Source organism: Sarcophilus harrisii, chromosome 4 (genome assembly GCF_902635505.1).
Source record: "Sarcophilus harrisii chromosome 4, mSarHar1.11, whole genome shotgun sequence".
In the NCBI taxonomy this organism is placed as follows: domain Eukaryota; kingdom Metazoa; phylum Chordata; class Mammalia; order Dasyuromorphia; family Dasyuridae; genus Sarcophilus; species Sarcophilus harrisii.
The window spans coordinates 423,338,060-423,359,442 of record NC_045429.1 but is presented as its reverse complement, the minus strand read 5'-3'; the positions used below and the strand labels follow the sequence as shown (position 1 = coordinate 423,359,442).

Here is a 21,383-nt window from a genome sequence, read left to right as displayed (position 1 = left end):
GTCCATTTGTGCTAGACCTATAAAAGAGCAAACACAGAAGAATATAGTTGGGTAGTCCGAGGAAGAACAGCAGAAGCATCATAAAGGCATGTGACTGGAAGGACAGAGTGACTAGACAGTAGTGTAAGTGGAGAGAAAAGAGCAAATAGGGCAAACATTTCAAAACAAGAAATAATAGACTCAGTAACAAACTATACTCAAAACATGAAGGAGAAGGAAGTCAAAATGATTTCTGAGTTTTTAAATGGATGATTAACAATGCATCCTACTCCTAGCAGAAGTGGGGCAATAGAAAGGAAAGCCAGTATATGGGGAGAAAATGTAACCAGTTTGGGATGGGTTGTGTGTTGAAAATGTGGGAGAGCTGAGAAAGGCTAGTGTCAATGAGCACAGATCCTTGTCATAGGTACAATTCTCAGAGCAGAACAAAGAGTTTCACTGGATGGGTCAAGTATGGGAGCTTGAAGCTGAGACTAGGAACTATTAAACTCATTGCTAACCTTAGTCTTGGTGATTTTATTCCCTAGGTATCTACTCTAAATGACCTCCAGATAGCTCCAGACAGATATCATCAGCAGTACTCCTAGACTCCATTTTCCCAAGACAGTATCAGCACGTGCAGTGATGTGCTGGTAAATACTTAATAACTGGCTTTTTGGAAGGTTATATGACACACTTTTAATTTGTATTAATTTAATTCAATTTTTTTCTCCATCAGTTTCTAAAGTCTAGATAATCAAGTCCTGATTTATAGCATTTTCCATTTGCCATGGTATATACACTTACATTGAAAATTTAACAATGAGCTCCAGATGGTTCAAAGTGGCACACCCCTAGAATGAGACAAACCAACTGGTTATGTGATTGATTCTATTGACAATTCCCACTGATAGTCCAGCATGATAGTGGAAAAATTGAGTTCTCTGATCTCACTGTGATTTTGTCAGCAGACTGAAACAAAGATTGCTCCTCCATTTCTTGCACATAGATCACAGCCTTGAAAGATTGGGATTGAATCAGTTATCAAATCTCCAACAGTTTTATGGTGGTCTGGAGGTATGGAGCCTGAGCTAAATATCTTGCAAATCTGAATGAGGTGTAACTCCCTGCAGCCAGTCCCTGCAATATTTTTTTCCTCCTTTTCTTAAACTGGTATGAAATATGATTGCTCCACATCTCTGCTTGCTTTAAAATGACAAGTCTTATGATGTAACTTTGGGAGAGACCCACATAGCAGTAATAACTTGAATCACGTGAGTGAAGGAGATCCCCTGAGGAAATAAGTGGATGATAATAGGAAGAGTGTGATGTGGAGAGTGTAGCAGGATATTCACAGTGAAGGTCAGAATAGGAAGAGCACACAGCAGAGGAAATAGAGAAACAAGGAGGCAAGAGAAAACTAGAAAGGACACAGGCACAGAAGGCAAAGAAGGAGCTCTAATAAATGGGCAGTTAATAGCATCGTGTACTTTGGAGAAGTCATCAAAATGAGGACTGATAAAAGACCATTGGATGTGACACAATTTAGATCAGTAAGAGCAAACTATAAAGAATGTATTCTTGGGCAGCTAGATGGTCACAGGCTCTTAACACTTCCTAGCTGTGTGACCCTGGGGCAGCCCCGGTTGCCTCAGCAAAAAAAAAAGAATCTTATTTTTTTTTAATTAATGACTCTTAATTAATTCTTAGTTTTTCAGCATTCCAGTCTTTTATCTATAAATAAGAAAAAGACAGAGAATATTCAAATTTGCAGAGGTAGATGATGTGGGTTTAAATTCCAACTGCATCATTGATTATTTGCAGAACCATAATTATTACAGGGCCAGAAAGACTTTGTCCCAGGGTGTAGACATTGCTAGAACTGCTTTATGTGTATAAAGTGATCTCATTTTATTTGATCATTGTGAAGCAAGTATCATTAAGTATTATCTATATTTTACAAAGGAGGAAACTCAGTCTCAAAAAAGCCCAGAAACTGATTTGGAGGAGGGGAAAGAAGTTACACATAATGCAGTCCCATCAGAGGAGTCATGTCAGGCAAGGGGAGGTGCTTCAATCTTCCCTTTGGGGAGATTTGGAAAAAATGAAAAAGGATCCTCAAGCAGAACATGATAAAGATGGATGATGGGACTGGAGGAGGGAAGTCTAGGGTAGTTGCTCCAGCAAAAAGTTTGGAAGCAAAGTTTCAGGATAGGAGTCACTTTGGGAAGGAACCCTGCCAACACTGTGGTAGGTATATCTCTGCAAATAGACATGGACAGCTGGGACTTGAATTTGGGCCTTTTCTTGACCTGGGCTCCATTTGTCTCTATCATTATGTAAGTCTGTAGGCTTGAAAGTATTCACCTGGGCCCAAGATTTCATCTTTGTTTCCTCGCCTCCTCCCTCCCACTTTCATTTAAGGAAGTAACAAGTCTTGTCAATCCCACCTTCACAATTCCTTATCTTTTTATCCTAATGGGATTCCCTGCTCCACTCCTGCAACTGTTCAATCTATCCTGTACCTCACTGCCAGGCCAATCTTCCTGAATCACACTGCCCTACTTACAAGTCTTCAAAAGCTCCCCAGTACCTCTACGGCAAGATCAGCTAAGTGGCACAGTGAGTAGAGTGAGGGGCTTGGAGTTGGGAAGACCTGGATCCAGCCTCAGATACTAACTATGCAACCATAGGCAAGTCACGCAACCCTGTTTATTTCAGTTTCCTCATCTGTAAAATGAGCTGGAGAAGGAAATGACAAATCACCCCAATGTCCTTACCAAGAAAGCTTCAAATAGGGTCACAAAAGAATTAGATATGACTGAACAACACCAAAAACCCATTAGGATAAAGTTCAAATTGCTTAGCTCAATTCTTGTCCTTTCGCAATCTGACCTCAACCTAGCTTTTTGATTCAATATATATCCTCTGGACTTTTATATAAACTATGAACCTTGTTGGGAATGCCCCCTACCTCTCCTTTGTTGCTCACCAAAATCCTACCCATTCTTTAAATCCCATCTTCTTTAAATCTCTACCTTTTCTGTAAATTCTTTGCTGTTACTCTAGCCCATTGTGATCATTGTCTGTGCCCTACTTTTGGTACTGAAAATATGTTTCCTCATATGGCTAGTAATTTTTAAAAAATCTATCTTCACAACTACTAATCAGTCAACAAGCATTTATTTGGTTTGGAAGAGGGAATAACAAAAATCATTTTAACATCAGCAAATATATCCCATGACTTTGTAGCTTTTCTTTGGAGGAACAAAAAGTCCCATACCAAGATATTATTATTATTATTAGGCCATTTGGCAACCAAGCTAAAGAGACTTTTTAGATTGATACAAGGGCATTCTCTTACATCAGGAACTTATAGTTTATAAGTTATTTCCACCCTATTCTATTGGCAGAAATATACAAAATAGACACAAATAAGCAGGAGAATGATGTCACACCTGGTCTTTAAGACCATTCTTTTTTTTTTTTTTTTTTGGCATCTGGGTGGACGACGGGCTAGAGAGGAGAGGCAATCACAGAATATACAGGACCTTGAACACAGTAGCGGGTATCTTATAAATATTCGGTGAAAAGGTTGGAAATAATTATCTTGGACTTTTTAACTGGGTGGAAGGGCTGCTTATGAAGTTTCAGCATTCTTCTGCACTAACTGATAAGAGCTGTCATTGACATGCACCTAATGGGTGTCTAGGACACTGGACTGCTGGATGAGGATCTGTAAATTGAAACTCTGAAGATTTAATAGGTGTCCACTCCAGCAGGAGATTACACAAAGCTGCTCTGAGAAATCTCCTTATAAGTGAGTGTTCTGGAGCTGTCCGGGGTCATTAATTCCTGTGATGTGTTCAGTCTCTGCGTTGAGTGTATGAAATAGTTTTGACTTAAGGCTCCATGTCAGATCTCTCCATGGCAACTAGGGAATGTGGGCTATTTTGAGAAATAACATGCTTTGTTGCATAGGCAGCACTGTTTATGTCTGAGCTCAGACCAGGCCTAACAGAGCAGCATGAGGACTGCTTTGTAAGACAGAATTGATCCTGCTTGCTTAATATTCTGCTTCTTCTGATCTCACTGTGCATTTTAATTATTTTGCTTTTTCAGTGAAAGCTCCTCTGAATGTATCTTGCTTATGAATACATCTCTTGCTATAAAAATTATAAAACACAGAGACAAAAAGAAGAGGCTGACAACCTCCTTTTCCCCTGTTTTGCCCTTTCCCCCTGTTTTGCCCTTTCCCTGCCTAATTTCATGTGGGAACTTCACAGAGATGGGACATTTTACTGGTTTGGAAGAGAGGATAATAAAAATCAGTTTAACAATCAGCAAATACATCCCATGACTTTGTAGCTAGCTCTACTTTGGAGGAACAAAAAGTCCCATACCAAGATATTATTATTAGGCTATTTGGCAACCAAGCTAAAGAGAGTTTGTAGATTGATACAGGACAAGGGCTCTCAGTGTGTCTTATAAAAGTAGAGGTGAGAAGCACAGAGGCAAGAACACGAGGCAGACAGATGCTCTTAAACACAAAAGGGGCCCTTATAGAATTTGGAAGTGAACCTGTGGCTCGGACCCATTCTAATCTAGATTGACATACTTTGGTTTGAATAAGAAGTAACTGGCTAGAAAGTGAAGGGGTTGGGAGACAGCAGCAAGGTGAGAAATTGGGGATGATGTCATTTCATCAATGTACTTCCCTCATCCAATTTTAGCTTCTTCCTGAAGGAGCTATAGGATCTCCTTGTTTCTACCAACCCAGTTGCTAACTGACGGTGAAGAGATCAGGTCTGGCTTTAATGGGATTGACAAGCCTGAACTTGAGAATGTGTTTTATAAAGATTCCTTCTCCGTACATATAGGGAGATGCATGTTCTAGAAGGACAGGAAAGTAGTGACAGGTACACTTTCAGTGAGAATCATGTTAATTCAATTCCAAAAGTGGAATGATCTAAATTAGGGATGTTTGATTGAAATCTAGAAATTGTCCCTGCAGGCTACATATTGACTTATAAGCCATAAATCCACATTATCAATGTTATGTTGTATTTTTATTTATTTTATTAAACTTTTCTCAATTACATTTTAATCTGGTTCTGACCCATACCTGTAGCATGGAGTTGGATACTTCTGATTTAGACCAGGGCTTCTTAAACTTTCACCACTTGTGACCCCTTTTCTCCCAAGAAATCTTTATGTGACCCCAGGTATAAAGATATATAAAATAGGTGTATAAAACAAATATTTACTGGTAATAAATCAAAATTTTGTGGCCCCCCCACCTTCAGTTATGAGACCCCATAAGGGGTTACAACCTGGAGTTTAAGAACTTTGATCTAGACATCTCAGTCCATTCATTTATGCCTTTGTTCTATCTGCTACATTTCCTGTATCTCTGAATTTCTAGAATGTGACATATATTAGACTTGAGAGGATAGAGAACTCTTTTCAGAGTCCAGAAGAGTTCTGTTTTGGATCATCCTGGTTATGTGATTCCAGGCAAATTGTTTTCATAAAACATGAAAAGACCTCTAGGGAAATCAAACCTGTGCTTTTGATCTTTTCAGCAGCACTTCTTAATCAGATGACCTAAGTGAATGTCACTTTCAAGATAGGACTGAAAAATGAGGGTCATGATATTAGTGCTTCTCAAGCTTTTGGTTCCAATCCTAGTCCCAGTTCTCATTGTTATATCTCCTACTATTTTTATGAATATAAAGATCCTCCCTTCTAAATAATTATCCCAGATGAGGCCTAAAAACCCTAATAACTTCCCCAGCTGTCATTATGATCAGCCTCCTTTCACTGACCTCATAGACAGCTCACAGTTTACACACAGGAATTTTCCTGTAAATTATTTTAAACTGAGACTTTATAGTAGAGAAAATGTTTCCAATCAACTGTCTCACTTTCTTCTCCTCAGAATGGGCTGTAGTTAGGGAAGATACATTAAAATCACTTACTCTCCTCTCCTTGGCTCTAGTATCCACTGTACTTATGCATGATGAGGCATGGTGTGGGATGTATCTAGCAGAGGAATATGCTTTCATGGGATTCTTGGGGGCTTACACTAAGATTTTAATTACCTACTTTAATTATATTTACATTACTTTGGAGAAGCTGCTATATAATTCCTCTACTCAAAATGCCTATAGGTAGGAATAAGTTTCCTCCAGTTACAGAAACAAAGAGTGGTCAAAGGAGAGGTTTCTTTTTCCATGCTCCAGAAGGATCTCTCTTTAATGTCAAGTTCTTTTAAATGTGAAGACAAATGTGTGCTGTGTCATCAGATTACAAGTATACACAGGGTGCTAGGCAGAAGCTCTGTCGAAATGAATTGCAAAAGTCTTATGAACACTTTCCTGGGTCTGAACATGGGTGTCAAGTGGAAGCCAGGCAGCAGAGCTGTCAGACATTCTTTCAACAAACAGTTATTAAGTGTCTACTATGACATGCCAGGAACTTTGTGGGTACTGGGAATCCAAAGACAAAAACAAAACAAAACAAAACTCAAAGAAGTGTCCATCCCCAAAGAATTTAAATTCTATTGTTTAAGCCCATATTATTCCTCCCATTTTCTCTTTCTAACTTTTCATTCTCTTCTTTTCTACTGGATCTTTTTCTGCTACTTTACAAATCCCAGTCTTATTTAAAAAAAAACAAACACATGACTCTTTATCTGACACCACCATCCCCTCAAGCTACTAATTTTCTTTATAGCCAAAAGTCCTAGGAAAATTTAGCAGCAAAAATTGCCTCCTTTTATTTTCCCACCACTCTTCAATCCCTTACAATGTAGTTTTGTACCTCATTCTTTTTTTTTTTTTTTAAATTAAAGCTTTTTATTTTTCAAAACATATGCATGGATAATTCTGTGACATTAACCCTTGAAAAACCTTGTATTTCAATCCCCTCCTTTGCCTGCCCCTCCCCTAGATGGCAAGTAGTCCAATATATGTTAAACATAGTAGAAAATCCAATATATGCATAACATAGTTATACAATTACTTTGCTGCACAAGAAAAATCAAATCAGACCATCAAAAAGATGAGAAAGAAAATAAAATGCAAGCAAACAACAACAAAAAGAGTAAAAATGCTATGTTGTGATACACACTTAGTTCCCATAGTCCTCTCTCTGGGTGCAGATGGCTCTCTTCATTATCATTGGAACTGGCCTGAATCATCTCATTGTTGAAAAGAGCCATGTCCATCAGAATTGATCATTGTATAAAATCTTGTTGTTGCCATTGTACCTCATTCTTTTACTGACACTGCTCTTTCTAAGGTTACTAATGATCTCTTCATCAAATCTGGTAGCCTTTTCTCTTCCTTCTTACTCTCTCTTTAGACTTTTTTTCTAGCACTCTTTCTTATCTGGTAGCCTTTTCTCTTCCTTCTTACTCTCTCTTTAGTCTTTTTTTCCAGCATTCTTTCTTTTAGATTTGGATAACATGGCACAGTTGTGATTCTCTTGTTACCTTTTAGAACGATTTTGCTCAGTCTCTGCAGAATCTTCACTCAAGTCCTGCCATTTATATGTGGATATACCCCAAGGTTCTAGTCGATACCGTCTTCTATTTTTTCCTCTTACCTTCCTTTACTAATTTCATCAGTTCCATTGGGTTCAGTTCATCTCTCTGAAAACAACTCCCATTTCAATTCATTCAGCCTTAGTCTCTCCTGAGTTTCTTTCTGTCTGTGTCAAAAATTAGCTACTAGGCTGGCTAGCTTATAGATATCTTAAACTCACATATCCAAAACAGAACTCATTTTTTTTCACCTCCAAATCCTCCCTTCTCCCTAACTTTTCTTGTTCCTGTTGATGGCACCTCCATGTTCACGTTTTCAACCCTAGAATCAACACAGAAATCCAAACTAGAGAACATTTTGTTAAGTCTACTTCCACAAAGTCGTGGGATCTGAGAGTTGGAAGGGACCTCAGAGGACCTATATCTGACTTATACCTAAACAATCATCCCTTCTAAAATTTTACCAACGAATAACCGATCAAGTCTTACATGAAGATCTGCCCTAAGGAGAAATTCACCACATCTTAATATAGCCCTTTCCATTTGAATAATCTAAGAAGTAAGGTAAGAGAATAAGCATTTATTTAGTACCTACTATGTGCCAGGCACTGAACTAAGCACTTTATAAACATCTCATTGGATTCTTATAACCCTATGAAGTTAGAGAGTGCTTTATTTTTGTATCCCAGTGCTTAAAATGCTGGGATAATAAAAGATATCCTTTAATACCCCAGCTTCTTAAACCATAGGTCATGACTCCATATGGGATCTTATAACTAAATGTGGGAGTTATGAAATTATGGTTATCAATAAATATTTGATTTTTATTCCTATTTGATATACCCACATACCTGAGGCCATGTAAAAATTTCTAAGATGAAAAGTAGTGATGAATGAAAAAAGTTTAAGAAGCCCTGCTTTAATATAACACTGGGATATTAATATAAATAAGAGTTAAAAGGAATATCCTTTATAACAATACTAGATTATTAATATAAATATGTGCATTATTATATAATTATGTAACAAAACACTGGACTAGTAACATAAAATATTAATAATATTAAACACACAGTAGATCCTTTACTGAGGTTCCAGACTATAATAAATTGTTGTGACCTTTTTTTAAAAAAATTAATTCCCTTATCTAAGTTCCAAGTGAATTGATTCACTGACCCTCTCAATGTGCGCAGCTCCCTCCACAAGGGGTCCCCACTCTTTCAAGCAAGATGGATATAACGGAGTCAATGGCTAATGCCCACAATTCTAGGGACTCAGACACTGGACATCAAACTGCTGCATTGTGGCTGCTGCTGCTGCCATTCATATTCTGTGCAGCAGACCAATAGCTGGAATAATCCAGCCATATTATAATCAACTAGTGGGATGAAGCAGGGAACGAATACTCTGAGATCAGAACCAGCAGGAAGAGAATCCTCTTGATGGAGATTTATAGCAATATCATCAGGAGTCATTTGGGTATTTTCAGAATGGTGCTCTTTTATATACTCCACCCTTTCTGTCATCTGTCTCCTAAATCATAATCTGGGTTTCATCAGCCATTCATACCCCTCAGGTGATGTCCTTGAAGGCTCAGCCTCTGAGCTTTAACAAGACAGATGGGGTATGATCCATGCAGTGCAATCTGTTCATTTATGCCTGGGGCTCAGGTTGTTATATTCCATGTATTCAATAATTACCAGAATATAATATAACGGATTATAGAGACTACTTGACCGAAAGGACAGAGAAAAGGCTTCAAAGTCAGGAAGGTCTGGATTTAAAACCTGTCTCTGACAGGTTTAACCAATCTCTCAAGTTAATCCAAGCATCTCTCTGAAGCTAATATTCTATCCAAGCATCTAGATGGCACAGATCAGAATGCTAGTTCTGGAGTCAGGAAAACTTGATTTTAAATTCAATCAAAGTAGTTCACTGGTTATGTCATCGTGTACATGTCACTTATACTTTGTTGATCACAATTTTCTTATCTGTAAAATGAGGATAATAAAAACCTCCCAGGATTGTTGTGAAAATAAAAGATAATATTTTCATAGTGCTATGCAAAGCTTAACCTCCCCCCCCAAATACTAGTTAATATTATTAAGTGCTAGCTACAAATGGCAGAGAAGATACTATCTGCCCTGGTGATGGAAATTCATCAAATCAATTAAATCACAAGTTCAAAGGAAAAAAAAAGAGATTATAAAGAAGAATCATTTTTCAACTCTGGTCTCTTTTTCACTTGAAAGACTGCCTGATTTAAAAGGACCTTGATTTTTTCACTTGTGTTGGAAATATTACAGCTAGGTCCTAATTAGTACAAATAATGAATTTCCTTGAAATGGTCAGTTCATTCCAATTCCCCTGCACATTTCCATTGTACTGAAGCCAATTCCCATATTTTAAGCAATTACATCTTTGAATAGTACAAATTCTGGTTTTATTCAGTCAATTCATTATTTGCACTTTTTAACCTAACAATACTTGGCATAAAGTAGGTATGCTTGCTAATTAATTGAATGTGATCTGCATTGATGGAGAAAATACCAAAGTATTCAAATAATGGATTTGTCAAAGGACTGACGGTTTGACAAAACATTTTAAATAGTGACACACGTATTTTAATATTTATCAAAACAATGGGATGAATGTGCACCAAAATCCATATTCTAGCAACCAACCTTCCAAGAATGTACATATATGATCATTAGATTAATTTTTAGATACATGCCACAATTTGTCAATCTAAATGAGTGCTCCCTTTCACTTATTCCAGGGAAGCTACCATAATTCAGAACATTGTGGGAACTCCCCTTTAATAATAGCCTTCATGGGGCAGGTAGGTATCACAATGAAAAGAATCAGGAGAACCAGAGTTCAAATCCAGATTCAGAAACTCAACACTTAGTGGACTATGAGACCATAGGGAAATCACTTACTTAACCCTGATTGCCTTTCAAGAAAAAAAAAAAAAAAAAGAATTGCTTTCATATCAGCAAGATATACACATCTTCAATGCATACAAAAACTTAAGGTCACTAAAGCCACTATCCTTTTTTTTTCCCTGCTCTGCCCTTCCATCATCTTACCTACTTGTATACAAACACACCAAGAGTCACAAATCTATAAGTTCATATTTATTTTTTTTGCCTGTGTGGCTCCAGGTAAATCACTTGACATCTCTGGGTCCTTAGTTTCCTCATCTATAAAATGAGGGATTATTCTATATGGCTTTATAGCTCCCTTCTAGCAGTAAATTTGTGATCCTAGATTGTTACCCACAAAAATTCTCTTGTCAGAGCATTTCAGGACCATCAATGCTATTTGAGCAGAGATGTTTTGGAATTCAGGGAAGAAATTACTTTTCAATAAATTCAAATTAAGCCTCTCATTTGTGGAGGTGCAAACTTTCCTCTGATATTTTTCTTCCATGCTGCCATATGAATTGATCTGATTAAGCTTTTACAAGGTACTAATATGACGTAAAGAATCTCAGGCAATAGAATTAAACTATTTACTACACAGAGACAGCAAATGGCCCTGTTAACCAGGGATTGGGGTTGGAGAAAAGATGAAGACAATTTCCCAGGCAGGCAGCCTGAGTCTTACCTGGATGTCCATGCCCTTGTGTTCTTCCAGGTGCTGCAAAAGTTCTTGCTTCTCTTTGGACAGCTGTTCAACAAGCTTTTCCTGGGCAGCCAGGAGTTCACTCAGCTCTTCAATTTTTCTGGAATAATGAAAGAATAACAATAATGATGAGGATGAAGATGAAAACATTTGATATAATATGATTTGACTTATATATATATATATATAATTATATATATATATATAAATATATATAAATATAATTTAAGGCTAACTCAAAAGACAGAACTAATAGTCTAGTGAAAAGAGCACTGGGGCTGAGGAGGTCTAGTTTCATCCTGGTTTTGCTGCTACTTAGCTCTGTAGCTTGAGGCAATTCATCAAATTTACTTTTGGATGATTTTTCCTCAGCTAATAATCATAGACTATTAGAGCTGGAAAGAACTTGATAAATTGATCAATAACTAAGCATTTATTAATTACATTATTAATTTATTGGTTGATATTAAGCTCTGCGGATACAAAAAGAGGCCAAAACATAGTCCCTGCCATTAAGGAGCTTACAATCTAATAGAGAGTCAACAAGCAAATAAATATATAAACAAGCTATAGATAGGATAAATAGGAAGTAAATAAGAGATCATCTGTACCTAATAATAATAATAGTTAATGCTGTTACTCAATAGAATCTTAATAAATGCTAGTTGACTTTATGGTTTCCAGAATGCTTTAAATCAGGGCTTTTCTCCCTCCTTTTCACCCAAGAAATTGTTATGTAACCTTAAGCATATAGGCACATAAAATAGATATATAAATAAAAGATTTACCAAAAAAAATCATAATTTCACAACCCACACATTCAGTTATGAGATTTCTTAGGAGGTTACAATTCACAGTTTTAATAATAGTTAACACTATTACTCAGGAGAAGCTTAATAAATGTTATTTGACTTTATGGTTGCAAAGTACTTTATATCAGGGCTTTTCCCACTCAAGACCCCAGGTATATAGGCATATAAGATAGGTATACAAATCAAAGATTAACTAAAAATGAATCACAATTTTACAACCCCCACAGTCAGTTACAAGATTTCTTATGAGATTGCAACCCACAATTTAAGAAGCTGGGCTTTACATTATGCTATCTCTTTTGATCCTCCATTAGAATAGGAATTCCTGGACAACAGAGGTTTCTGCTTTTCTATATGTATCTCCAGTTCTGTATACAACCAGTGGTTTGTTCCTAATAAATGCTTAATAAACACTTTTTCATTTCTTCATTCATTCATTCATTTGTAAGGGTGAAGTTGAAACCAACTATTTTAGCATTGAAGCCTTCATGAGTGTTGGTAGCACTGATTCCACCAGCCTGAACAAGCTAGTGAAAAGTGCTTGAATCAATCAAAGCCAGTGTGTGAAACTGGTTGTGTTCTTCTCTCCTTCTTCCCTCTTTCTCCTCAATCAATTTGTATAAAAGAAAGAAGCAATGTTAGAACCAAGAGGTTGAAGCAAGCTTGGTGTTTCCAGTGCTCTTTTGGGAAGAAAATGAGAGAGTTGGGAGGCTAGTACATGCACATCACTCCAAGAGCCAGTGCCAGATTACCTGTGGTACAATTAAATCCTGGTGCACTATTTGAGAAACATCACTCCAAGAGCCAGTGCCAGATTACCTGTGGTACAATTGAATCCTGGTGCACTATTTGAGAACTATGATCTCCTCTAGCCTTCTTTGGGTCAGGGATAGTGGAATGTGTTCTTCATCAAGAGAAGAGCACACAAGTGAGGGAGAGAATAAATCAAAATAGGGCCCAAGCCACCTACTTGTCTCTCTGGGCCAAGGCGGTACAGTGGTTGTCATCCTGACCCTTAAGTCCTGGTCCATCTTCCCCATCCTTGGTGACCTCCTTCAGTTTCTCAGTTAATTCCAGGTTGCATTCTTTCTCAGCCTCCACAAGTGCTGCCATCCGTTCAGCCTCATTCTTTGCAAGCTTGGTCTCCTGGATAAAGAATAAATAGCGAGATCTCAAGGAAGCCCCATTTAAGGCAGGAACTTTGAAATAACAATATGAATGTGAATATTCAAGAATGATATATAATATTACATGTATGCAGCATTATATTACATGTAACATATATTACATATATAAATCATATATCAATATGAATGAGAATATTCAAGAATGATATATATCATATGTATGCAGCATTGTATTACATGTAACATATATTACATATAAAAATATCAATATGAATGGGAATATCCAAGAATGATACATAATATCTATGTATGTAACATTATATTACATGATCATATCACATTATCATGATATTGTAATATATCAAATATGAGTCAAGAATTATATGAAATAATGATAATGATGATTATAACAATTTAATAAAATGAATCCAGCTAATATTTAGATAGCATTCAGAGCTATTAGCCCTATCTCCAGACAGAGTGTGTGTCAAAAGCACCTTGTCTGGAACTCTGGAGCTCATGTTTACCTCTTGCAAGAGCTGGATCTTGTTCTCCAGGAGTTCGTATACATGCTCAGTCTCTTGCTGCCTCTCTTCATAATGGCGCCGGAGCTCTGTTTCATTATGGCTGTTCAGATTCTCTGCTGCTGCCCTGCAATGACATAACATGGACTTAGCAGAAGCTCTCCTTGCTTCCCATTGGGCTGTATTTTGCATTTGTCTGACTTTTCTACCACACCCCCTTTTCAAGTACTTTCACTGTCCTCCCCCTCTCTTTTGCCAGTTTCCTTTTGTCTGTTCTCCCCCTCCTCATTAGATTGTAAGCTCTTTGAGGGTAGGGACTTATTTCTATTATCATTAGAATTCCCAGTGCTTAGCATAGTGCTTGACATATTGTAGGCACTTATATGTTGGTTTACTGACTGCATTAATGTCCCAAGGGGACAATAAATAAAGTACCAAATGTTCTTATAACTTCAAGTCATTTTGACTAGATAGAAAGACTTTGGACAGGGAAAGGATGTCAAAGGGTGAACTTCTTTCCAATCCCTTTCTGATAATATTTAAGAAACTCAGGATGGCTGTTCTTTATTAAGTCATGTAGATTATTTGCCTCCCCCAAAATTTCTCCATTACCACAGATTCAAGATGAGAAATTGGAAAGGGGGCCTTTAAGATAACATTTGAAAGATAGAAGACATCATCTGCTTGATTCACCACCTTCTGCCCTTGGAATCTTCCTTCTTACTGCTTTATAACTCAGATTTCTCTTGTTTCTTGAATTGTCAATGCCTCTGACAGCATATGGTCAAGAGCAAGCCATCCTTTGAAATCTATATGCCCCTCCCTCCCCCCCCCCCCCCCCAACCCGGAGCTTTGAAAAGTTTTCTTTTGGTACAGTGCCAACCATTTTCTCCAGCAGAGCTCAGGACTTTGGCATAGATACCCTTCTCTGCTGTCTACAGGAATGCCCAGAGGCACCAGAATAAGTGAATCAGGTGCCAATGGCTTATTTTTAGATGGCAGGCAGCTGTCCTTAAACGTAAGGGGGTGGGGAAAGCAAGAAGGAAAGGAAGATGATCAGTATTTTCAGAGCCAAGTGCTGAGTGGTCCTTAATGCAGTTTGGATTTTTATTCCAAGTTCTTAATCATTTCTTGATTACAATCCACTTCCACCTATGCCTTCATTTCCAAGACTGTGGGATTATTGGCTAGAGATGCTGACTCCACAGAAAGCTCTGTTTCACTTCTGGGAGCTGTATCCAAGGTTATCAGACTCCCTACTGAGAGCTGACCCTGCTCAGGGCTTCTCCAGCTTTGTTGAGAAGCTCATTGGGAACCTGCTGCCCCTCCTTCCCCAGCAACTAGCTTCTGCTGTAGAGTGGCAAAGGTTTATCCTACTCTCCGGGTAACAGTCCCTCCTGGGCTCTCTTGGAATGGACTAGCATTTACTAATTACCTACCATGTTCTAGGCACTGTGTTAAGTGCTGGACAGACCTATCTCATTAGATCGTCACAAAAAACCTTGAGGGATAGGTGCTATAATGATGATGATGATGGTGACATGCTATTATTTTATAGATAATAATTATAACAACAATAATAATTGCTAATATTTATATAGCACTTACTATGTTCTAGGCATTAGGATTAGAGCTTTACAATTATTATCTTATTTAATCCTTACAATAATCCTAGGGAAAGGTGCTAACATCACCTCCATTTAACAAAAAGGGGGCATCTGGGTGGTACAGTGGATAGAGACCTGGGCTGCAGTAAGAGTCACTTTACCCTGTTTGCCTGTTTCTTCTTCTTAAAATGCACTGGAGAAGGAAAGGGCAACTCACTCCTATTTTTGCCCAAAAAAATCTCAAATGAGCTCATGAAGAGTTGGAGACAAATGAAAAACAACTGAGCAAGAAAATTTTACACTAAGATAAACACAAGATAGATGACTTACCCAGAGTCATATAACTGGTAAATATCTGAGCCTGGATTTGAAGTTGTCTTCCTGACTACAGGCTTGGTGCTCTATCCACTGTCACCTCACTGCCTCTTTTAAAGATAGAACAGTTGCTGTACTTCTGGGGTTGAGGTCAAAAGGAATGCATAGGACCCCTCAAGAGAGAAACCTTGGGAAATGCATTTGCCCCTGTGTATTCTAACTCCTTGAATGTGTATGTTAAAACATGAATTAACTAGAATCCTTAAAAAAAATGAAGATTTAGAGTCAAGTGAGTGCTAACCAAAAACTCTTTGTCTAAATCAACACTTCTCAAAAGTAAGGTCTAGAGAGCCCTGAGAATACCTGAGACTCTTTTCATAGGGTCCTCAAGGTCAAAACGGTTTCCACAATAATATTAATATGTTTTAATTTCTGATATGATAACTATCCATAGCTATAATCAACATTAAAGATCTTTATGGTGCGTGGTCCTCAATCATTTTTGGTTCTAAGACCAAAAAATTTGAGAACCACTGATGCAAATATAATAGGGAGCCAATAACACTTGTTGAAATAGGGAGGAACACGGACTGTTATTTTTCATTTTTTTGTATTCTCAGTTCCTACCATATCTTGACCCAGAAGGCATGTAATAAATATTTGTTGCTATACTCAATTGTATTGAATCATGCTGCCATAGTGATGTTATGCCCTTATTCCCAGTGTAGTATGAGTTAGAGGAATAAGTCAGGAGTTCTTTGGGAATTCAGAGCTGTTTGTTTGCTTTTTTAAATATCTGCAAGCCAGGAACAGTCAGAGCATAGAGTCACCTGGAGGATGGAGGGACCAGAACTCAGTAATCACAGAGAGGCAGCTCACCATGTTTTATCGAGGTCCTGCTGCTTTTCTTGGATTTCCCTTTTCAGGCTCTCTACTTCCACCTTCAGTTCGATGTTCTAAAAGGAACACAGATGTTAGTCATTACTCTGCTTGGAAATCCTAATTATCTCTACTACTTGATCAGTGCAACCTGATGTCTGCTTTCTAGTTCTGGAATCAAGATCTCTACAGACTCTGCTTTTGTTCAGGGTCTCTTGACTGTTCACCATCTTCTACAAAGAGAATTAAATATTTTCAGTGCACTAGAAGATCTTGTCACCTAAAAGTAATCTTAGAGCAAATCCTTATGAAGAAGGGACAGTATCTAGTCTATCTTTTCTGACTGAAATTCCTCTTAACTGGTTCTCAGAAGCAGTGTGGAAAGAACACCAGATTCAGAAGATCAGAGTTCAACTCTTGCCTCTGGTACTACCTGTGTGACTATGGTTAAATCATATAAACTACCTGGGAATCAGTTTTCTCAACTGATGCTCAGTCTATTTATGCATCTTTAGTCCAATTTTTTCAGTTCAGTAGGACCTGCCATAACTCATGCTTCCATTTCAGAAGCTTTTAAAAATCTTAAAGTTTCTTCCTTGTACAAATGAAGTATCATACAAAGGTCAATAGGAAACTTGAGTCTCTACTTGTGTCAGCTGTCAATGCTTTTAATCAGTATATGGGTCATACTAAGTAAGACACTGCTTAGCTTTCAGTATAGATCAGAATGATTGAAGATGGTCTAGTCATATATTTCCTTGATGGGAAGGGAGGATAACAACAATAATAATTATAACCAGCATTCATTAGCCTTTTGGATAGGAAGTGCTTTACAAATATATTTTATTCTCACAGTAACCCTGTGAGGGTTAGTTATTAAGATGTTATTATGATCCCCAATTTGCAAAGAAGGAAACTGAGGTAGACAGAGGCTAACTTGTTCAGAATCACTTAGCTAGTAAATATTATCTGAGATCAGATTTGAATTCACATCATTCTGATTCCACAATCTTAAGTGATTCCACTAGGACATCTATATGTTATGGTGAGGATCACATGAGATAAATTGTATGAAAATGCTTGTAAAGAGACATATGATATTACCCAATATAATACTATCCAGACAACTCCCTTCCACAATCACTTCGCTAATACATTAAGGATTTTCACAGCAGCCTTAAATGCTGAAGCCTATAAACAGTCTTAGAATGAAGAATAGGGAATGATTAAGTACATTTTGGCCTGTTAATCTTTTTTCTTTTTAATCAGAAGTAATTTTATTGGGATAGGATAATTCTAATGAGTAAATTCCCTCTAACAATGCAGACAAATATTTCCTCTTTAACCTGGAGTCTTGTTGATTGGGCACTAAATATTTAAATAATTTTCCCAAGGTAGTATAGTTGTTATGTCTCATTTTTCAAAACAAATAATTTTTCAAACCAAAGTATTCCAATCCTAGCTATGATCACCTGTATGTATTGTTTTCCCCATTAGAATTTAAACTCTTTGAGAACCAATAATGTCACATTTTTGTAATTGGATCCATCGGGGGCAGGTAAACATTTAATAAATCATTCATTCATTTATTCATTCAAGCCAAACTCTCCTCTAAGTTCACAAAACCTAGCAGGAATAAACCAGATTCTTGATACTTATAATATTGTTTCATTGGAATAACTGCCCTTCATCATGTTGTATCTTAAATCATTTTAATGGACCCAATTGATGATATTTGACAAGATATTATTCTGCAGAATATTACAAATAGAATTATATTTTCAGTGTACTAAGAGATCTTGCTTCTTAAATTAATCCTAGAACATATCCTTCTGGAGAACAAATAATCACCTCCTAATTAACCTTCTGTATAAATCTGGATTTCCATTTGGGTTCCCTTAATTCAAATATAATAAGCACTATTTCCTCAAAATCTGGATTGCATTAACTTGACTATAGCCCATAATCAGCATGGGTTTTGAGCATAGACCTATTTTCTTTTCAAAGAAAGCTCATTTTCAAGATGTGACCTATATTCATGAGCGGCCTAAATTCAAGGCAGTAATACTGTCATGATTTGCTTAATCAAATGAGATATCTGTAAAGTACTTAGCACATCGCCTGGCACTTAGTAGGTGCTATATAAATACTAGCTATTAGTAATATGATTATTTCTGTTGTTAACAATAATAAAATGAAATGCACCCGTGACTAGACCTAGGCCAACTTTGAGTAATCACAAAAGAGAGAGAGGGGGAAAAACCAAACGCCTTGCTCTATTCTGGGTAACAGCAAACTTTTAAATCAAGTCAGGAGACAACTGCTTCTTTTTGAGATCTATTTACCATCCTGTCCTTTTTCTGACAAATGTGACAGTTCCAGAGAAAACAGATTTTTCATTGAATAAATAAATACAGTGGTCCAAAAAATCTACCTATTTCAACCCTATCTTCCCTACAAAAAACCCCAAAGATTATCTTCTCCTTTTCACAAGGTGTCATGCTCTTGTCAATATCATATTACTCTTTTCACAAATAGAAATAGACAGCTGAACCTGTTCATCAAAAATTACACTAATCATCTAACAATATAGTATTTCATATCATGCTTTATTTAGAAAGGAATCAGGGCATTCTAGGTAACCTTTGTTGTACTGTTAGAGGAGGGTTGTGGGTATATGTGTACATATGTGTTTAAACACCTCCATTCAAATAGTACAGATACCAAGGCACACTATGGCAAAACCTGCAACTATACAACCGATTTGGTTTAAGAAACTGTTCAAAGAATATTGAAGTGTAAATGAATATGACTATCCACACATATGCACAAGGACATCTGTGGGGGTCCACAGATAAGCTGATACATGTGCAAGATGGAGGAGCCATCAACAAGCAGTGAACTGAGAGATTCTTCTCAGAGAAATTGAAATAATTCTTCCTCTACCAAATCACGAAACAGGAGGAATGTGAGTCAGCAGACATGGAAAAGCACAGCCACAAAGACCACAGGTTAAGCACAATGCGTACAAGTTGGGGAAAAGCCTTACGTCACTTAGCAACATCATCTACACAGATTTGAAAAGATAGAAAAACATTTTTAAAGGTATTTTGAGATTTTGAGGAGGCTGCAGAGCACAATGGAAATCATCATTACAGGCTTTCCAGTCCTAAGACCAGGATTCAAATGCCATTTTTAGTGCTTATTACCACTGGGCCTTGGGAAAGCCATCCTTCCTGAGACCAATTTCTTTATCTGTAAAATGGAGTTGGTCAAGATATCCTCTGAATTATTATTATTTTTTTTTAGTTCTAAATTTATGATGTGAACATTAATTCTTTTTAGGGTCAAGATCCGTGAAGCCTTTGACTTGTTATATGAAAGTGAATTCCTTTCAGGATCTCCATCTTGGGCAAAGGCTTAGATCACACCAGCTATGCTTTGTCACTTTGCCCCCTCAAATGTAGTTTCTCCCTCTCCACCTCCCCTCAACCCCACTCCACTTTCCGATCCCTGTTATGTGTGGTTGTATCTTTTTAGAGTATGTCTTTTGTGGTTTGTCTTCCCCAATTAGAAAGCTCCTTGAGAAAAGAAGTTGTCTTTTCTCTTTGTATCTGTATCCCTAGCAGTACTTGGGACATAGAGTATTTAGTAAATACTTATTGCTACTTGTACATTTTCAAATGAATGGTGCCACAAAATCTGGGTGTCTGGACATTCAATATAGTTAAGGAATAGTCACAGGGCAAGAAGGAGGAAATAACTGATAGATGGCCCACATGTTCTACTTTTATCCATGAAACATGAGGAGAAATACAAGAAGACCATCCACATAATCTTCATGTCAGAGTATCTCAAGATGTGGGGACCTGGCTCTTTTGCAATCTATAGCTCTGGAGGAAGTACCCGCATCCCTGAGATCAGAGGTCCATCAGAATCCTTAATTGATCTATGCAGTCACCTAAGGAAGATCAGCAGCATCTATTTTAGAATCTTGGAATCTTAGATACCATCTACTCTAATGGACTCTGCCTGAAGCATGAACACTTTCTACAGCATCTTTGATAAATGGTCATTGAGAAACAGTGACTCATGAGCACACAAAGCAGCCCATTGTATTTGATAGCAGTCCCAATGTTGGGAAGTTCCTATATTGGGCCCAAATCTGAATTTCTATTCGTTAATCCTAATTTTTGTTCTTGAGAATCATTCTGAATAAATTGAATCTTTTGGACATTTAACAGACCTTAAAACAATTAAGATTGTACTTTAAATGAGGAGACTTCTACATTTAAAGAGAAAAAAAAGCAATGAACTTCCCTAAAGCTTTCCAAAGACCTGGTCCCCAGGACCATCTGATACATGATTTTAAACAGAAAAAAAGGCAGGGACTGTTAGACTACTCTTACCTAATTTAAACACTCAAGAAAATGGAGAAATAAAAATAAGTAACTTGGCCAAAGAATTATAAAATTTTAGATGTGGTTAGATCTCTCTGACTACAGTTCCCAAGCTCAGGTGTCAGCTTCTACTTCATCATTTTGATTCTATCAAGAACTGCCTGTCTTTACATGGTTAAATGCGCCTAGCATGATGAATTCTAGAAAATGTGCTGAGCGAGTACATAAACCCAGCCACAGCTTGACTTGAGACAACTGAAATTCCCAGCCACAAATTATGCATTAAAAAATATTTACATGTCATAGAGTAGAAAGAATTCTTGCCTTTAAATGGGTTTGAAGGAGGGTTTGAAGTAGGGAGAGAGGGAGGGTGGTGGTTTAGACACCCTAGAGTGGATATTATTCCTCCTCTCCATTCCACCCATCCCACTCTTTCCATTCTTCCTATTGCCCCTCTCAATTATAGTTTGGAGGCATCTAAAATAAAGGTGTCAAGGGGGACCAGGAGGAGAGGGGAAGAAAATAAGGGCATTTATTCTTTATAGTCTTTATAATGTTTTC

The 21,383-nt window shown here is 37.3% G+C and overlaps 1 protein-coding gene across 3 annotated transcripts in view; it reads right to left on the bottom strand.

Moving 5' to 3' along the window:
• Positions 1-21,383, bottom strand: part of NBPF7 (NBPF member 7) — a 226,138-nt gene that overhangs the window by 104,628 nt on the left and 100,127 nt on the right. For 2 of the 3 annotated variants that reach the window (XM_023503522.2, XM_023503523.2), the window contains 4 exons: positions 16,423-16,499; positions 13,625-13,748; positions 12,941-13,116; positions 11,141-11,258 (listed from right to left, as the gene is read on the bottom strand). In XM_023503522.2, the coding sequence (XP_023359290.2) occupies positions 11,141-11,258; positions 12,941-13,116; positions 13,625-13,748; positions 16,423-16,499 (495 nt within the window). Of the gene's footprint in view, positions 1-11,140; positions 11,259-12,936; positions 13,117-13,624; positions 13,749-16,422; positions 16,500-21,383 lie in introns of those variants that run through there. The other variant, XM_031967402.1, reaches the window with a different exon arrangement.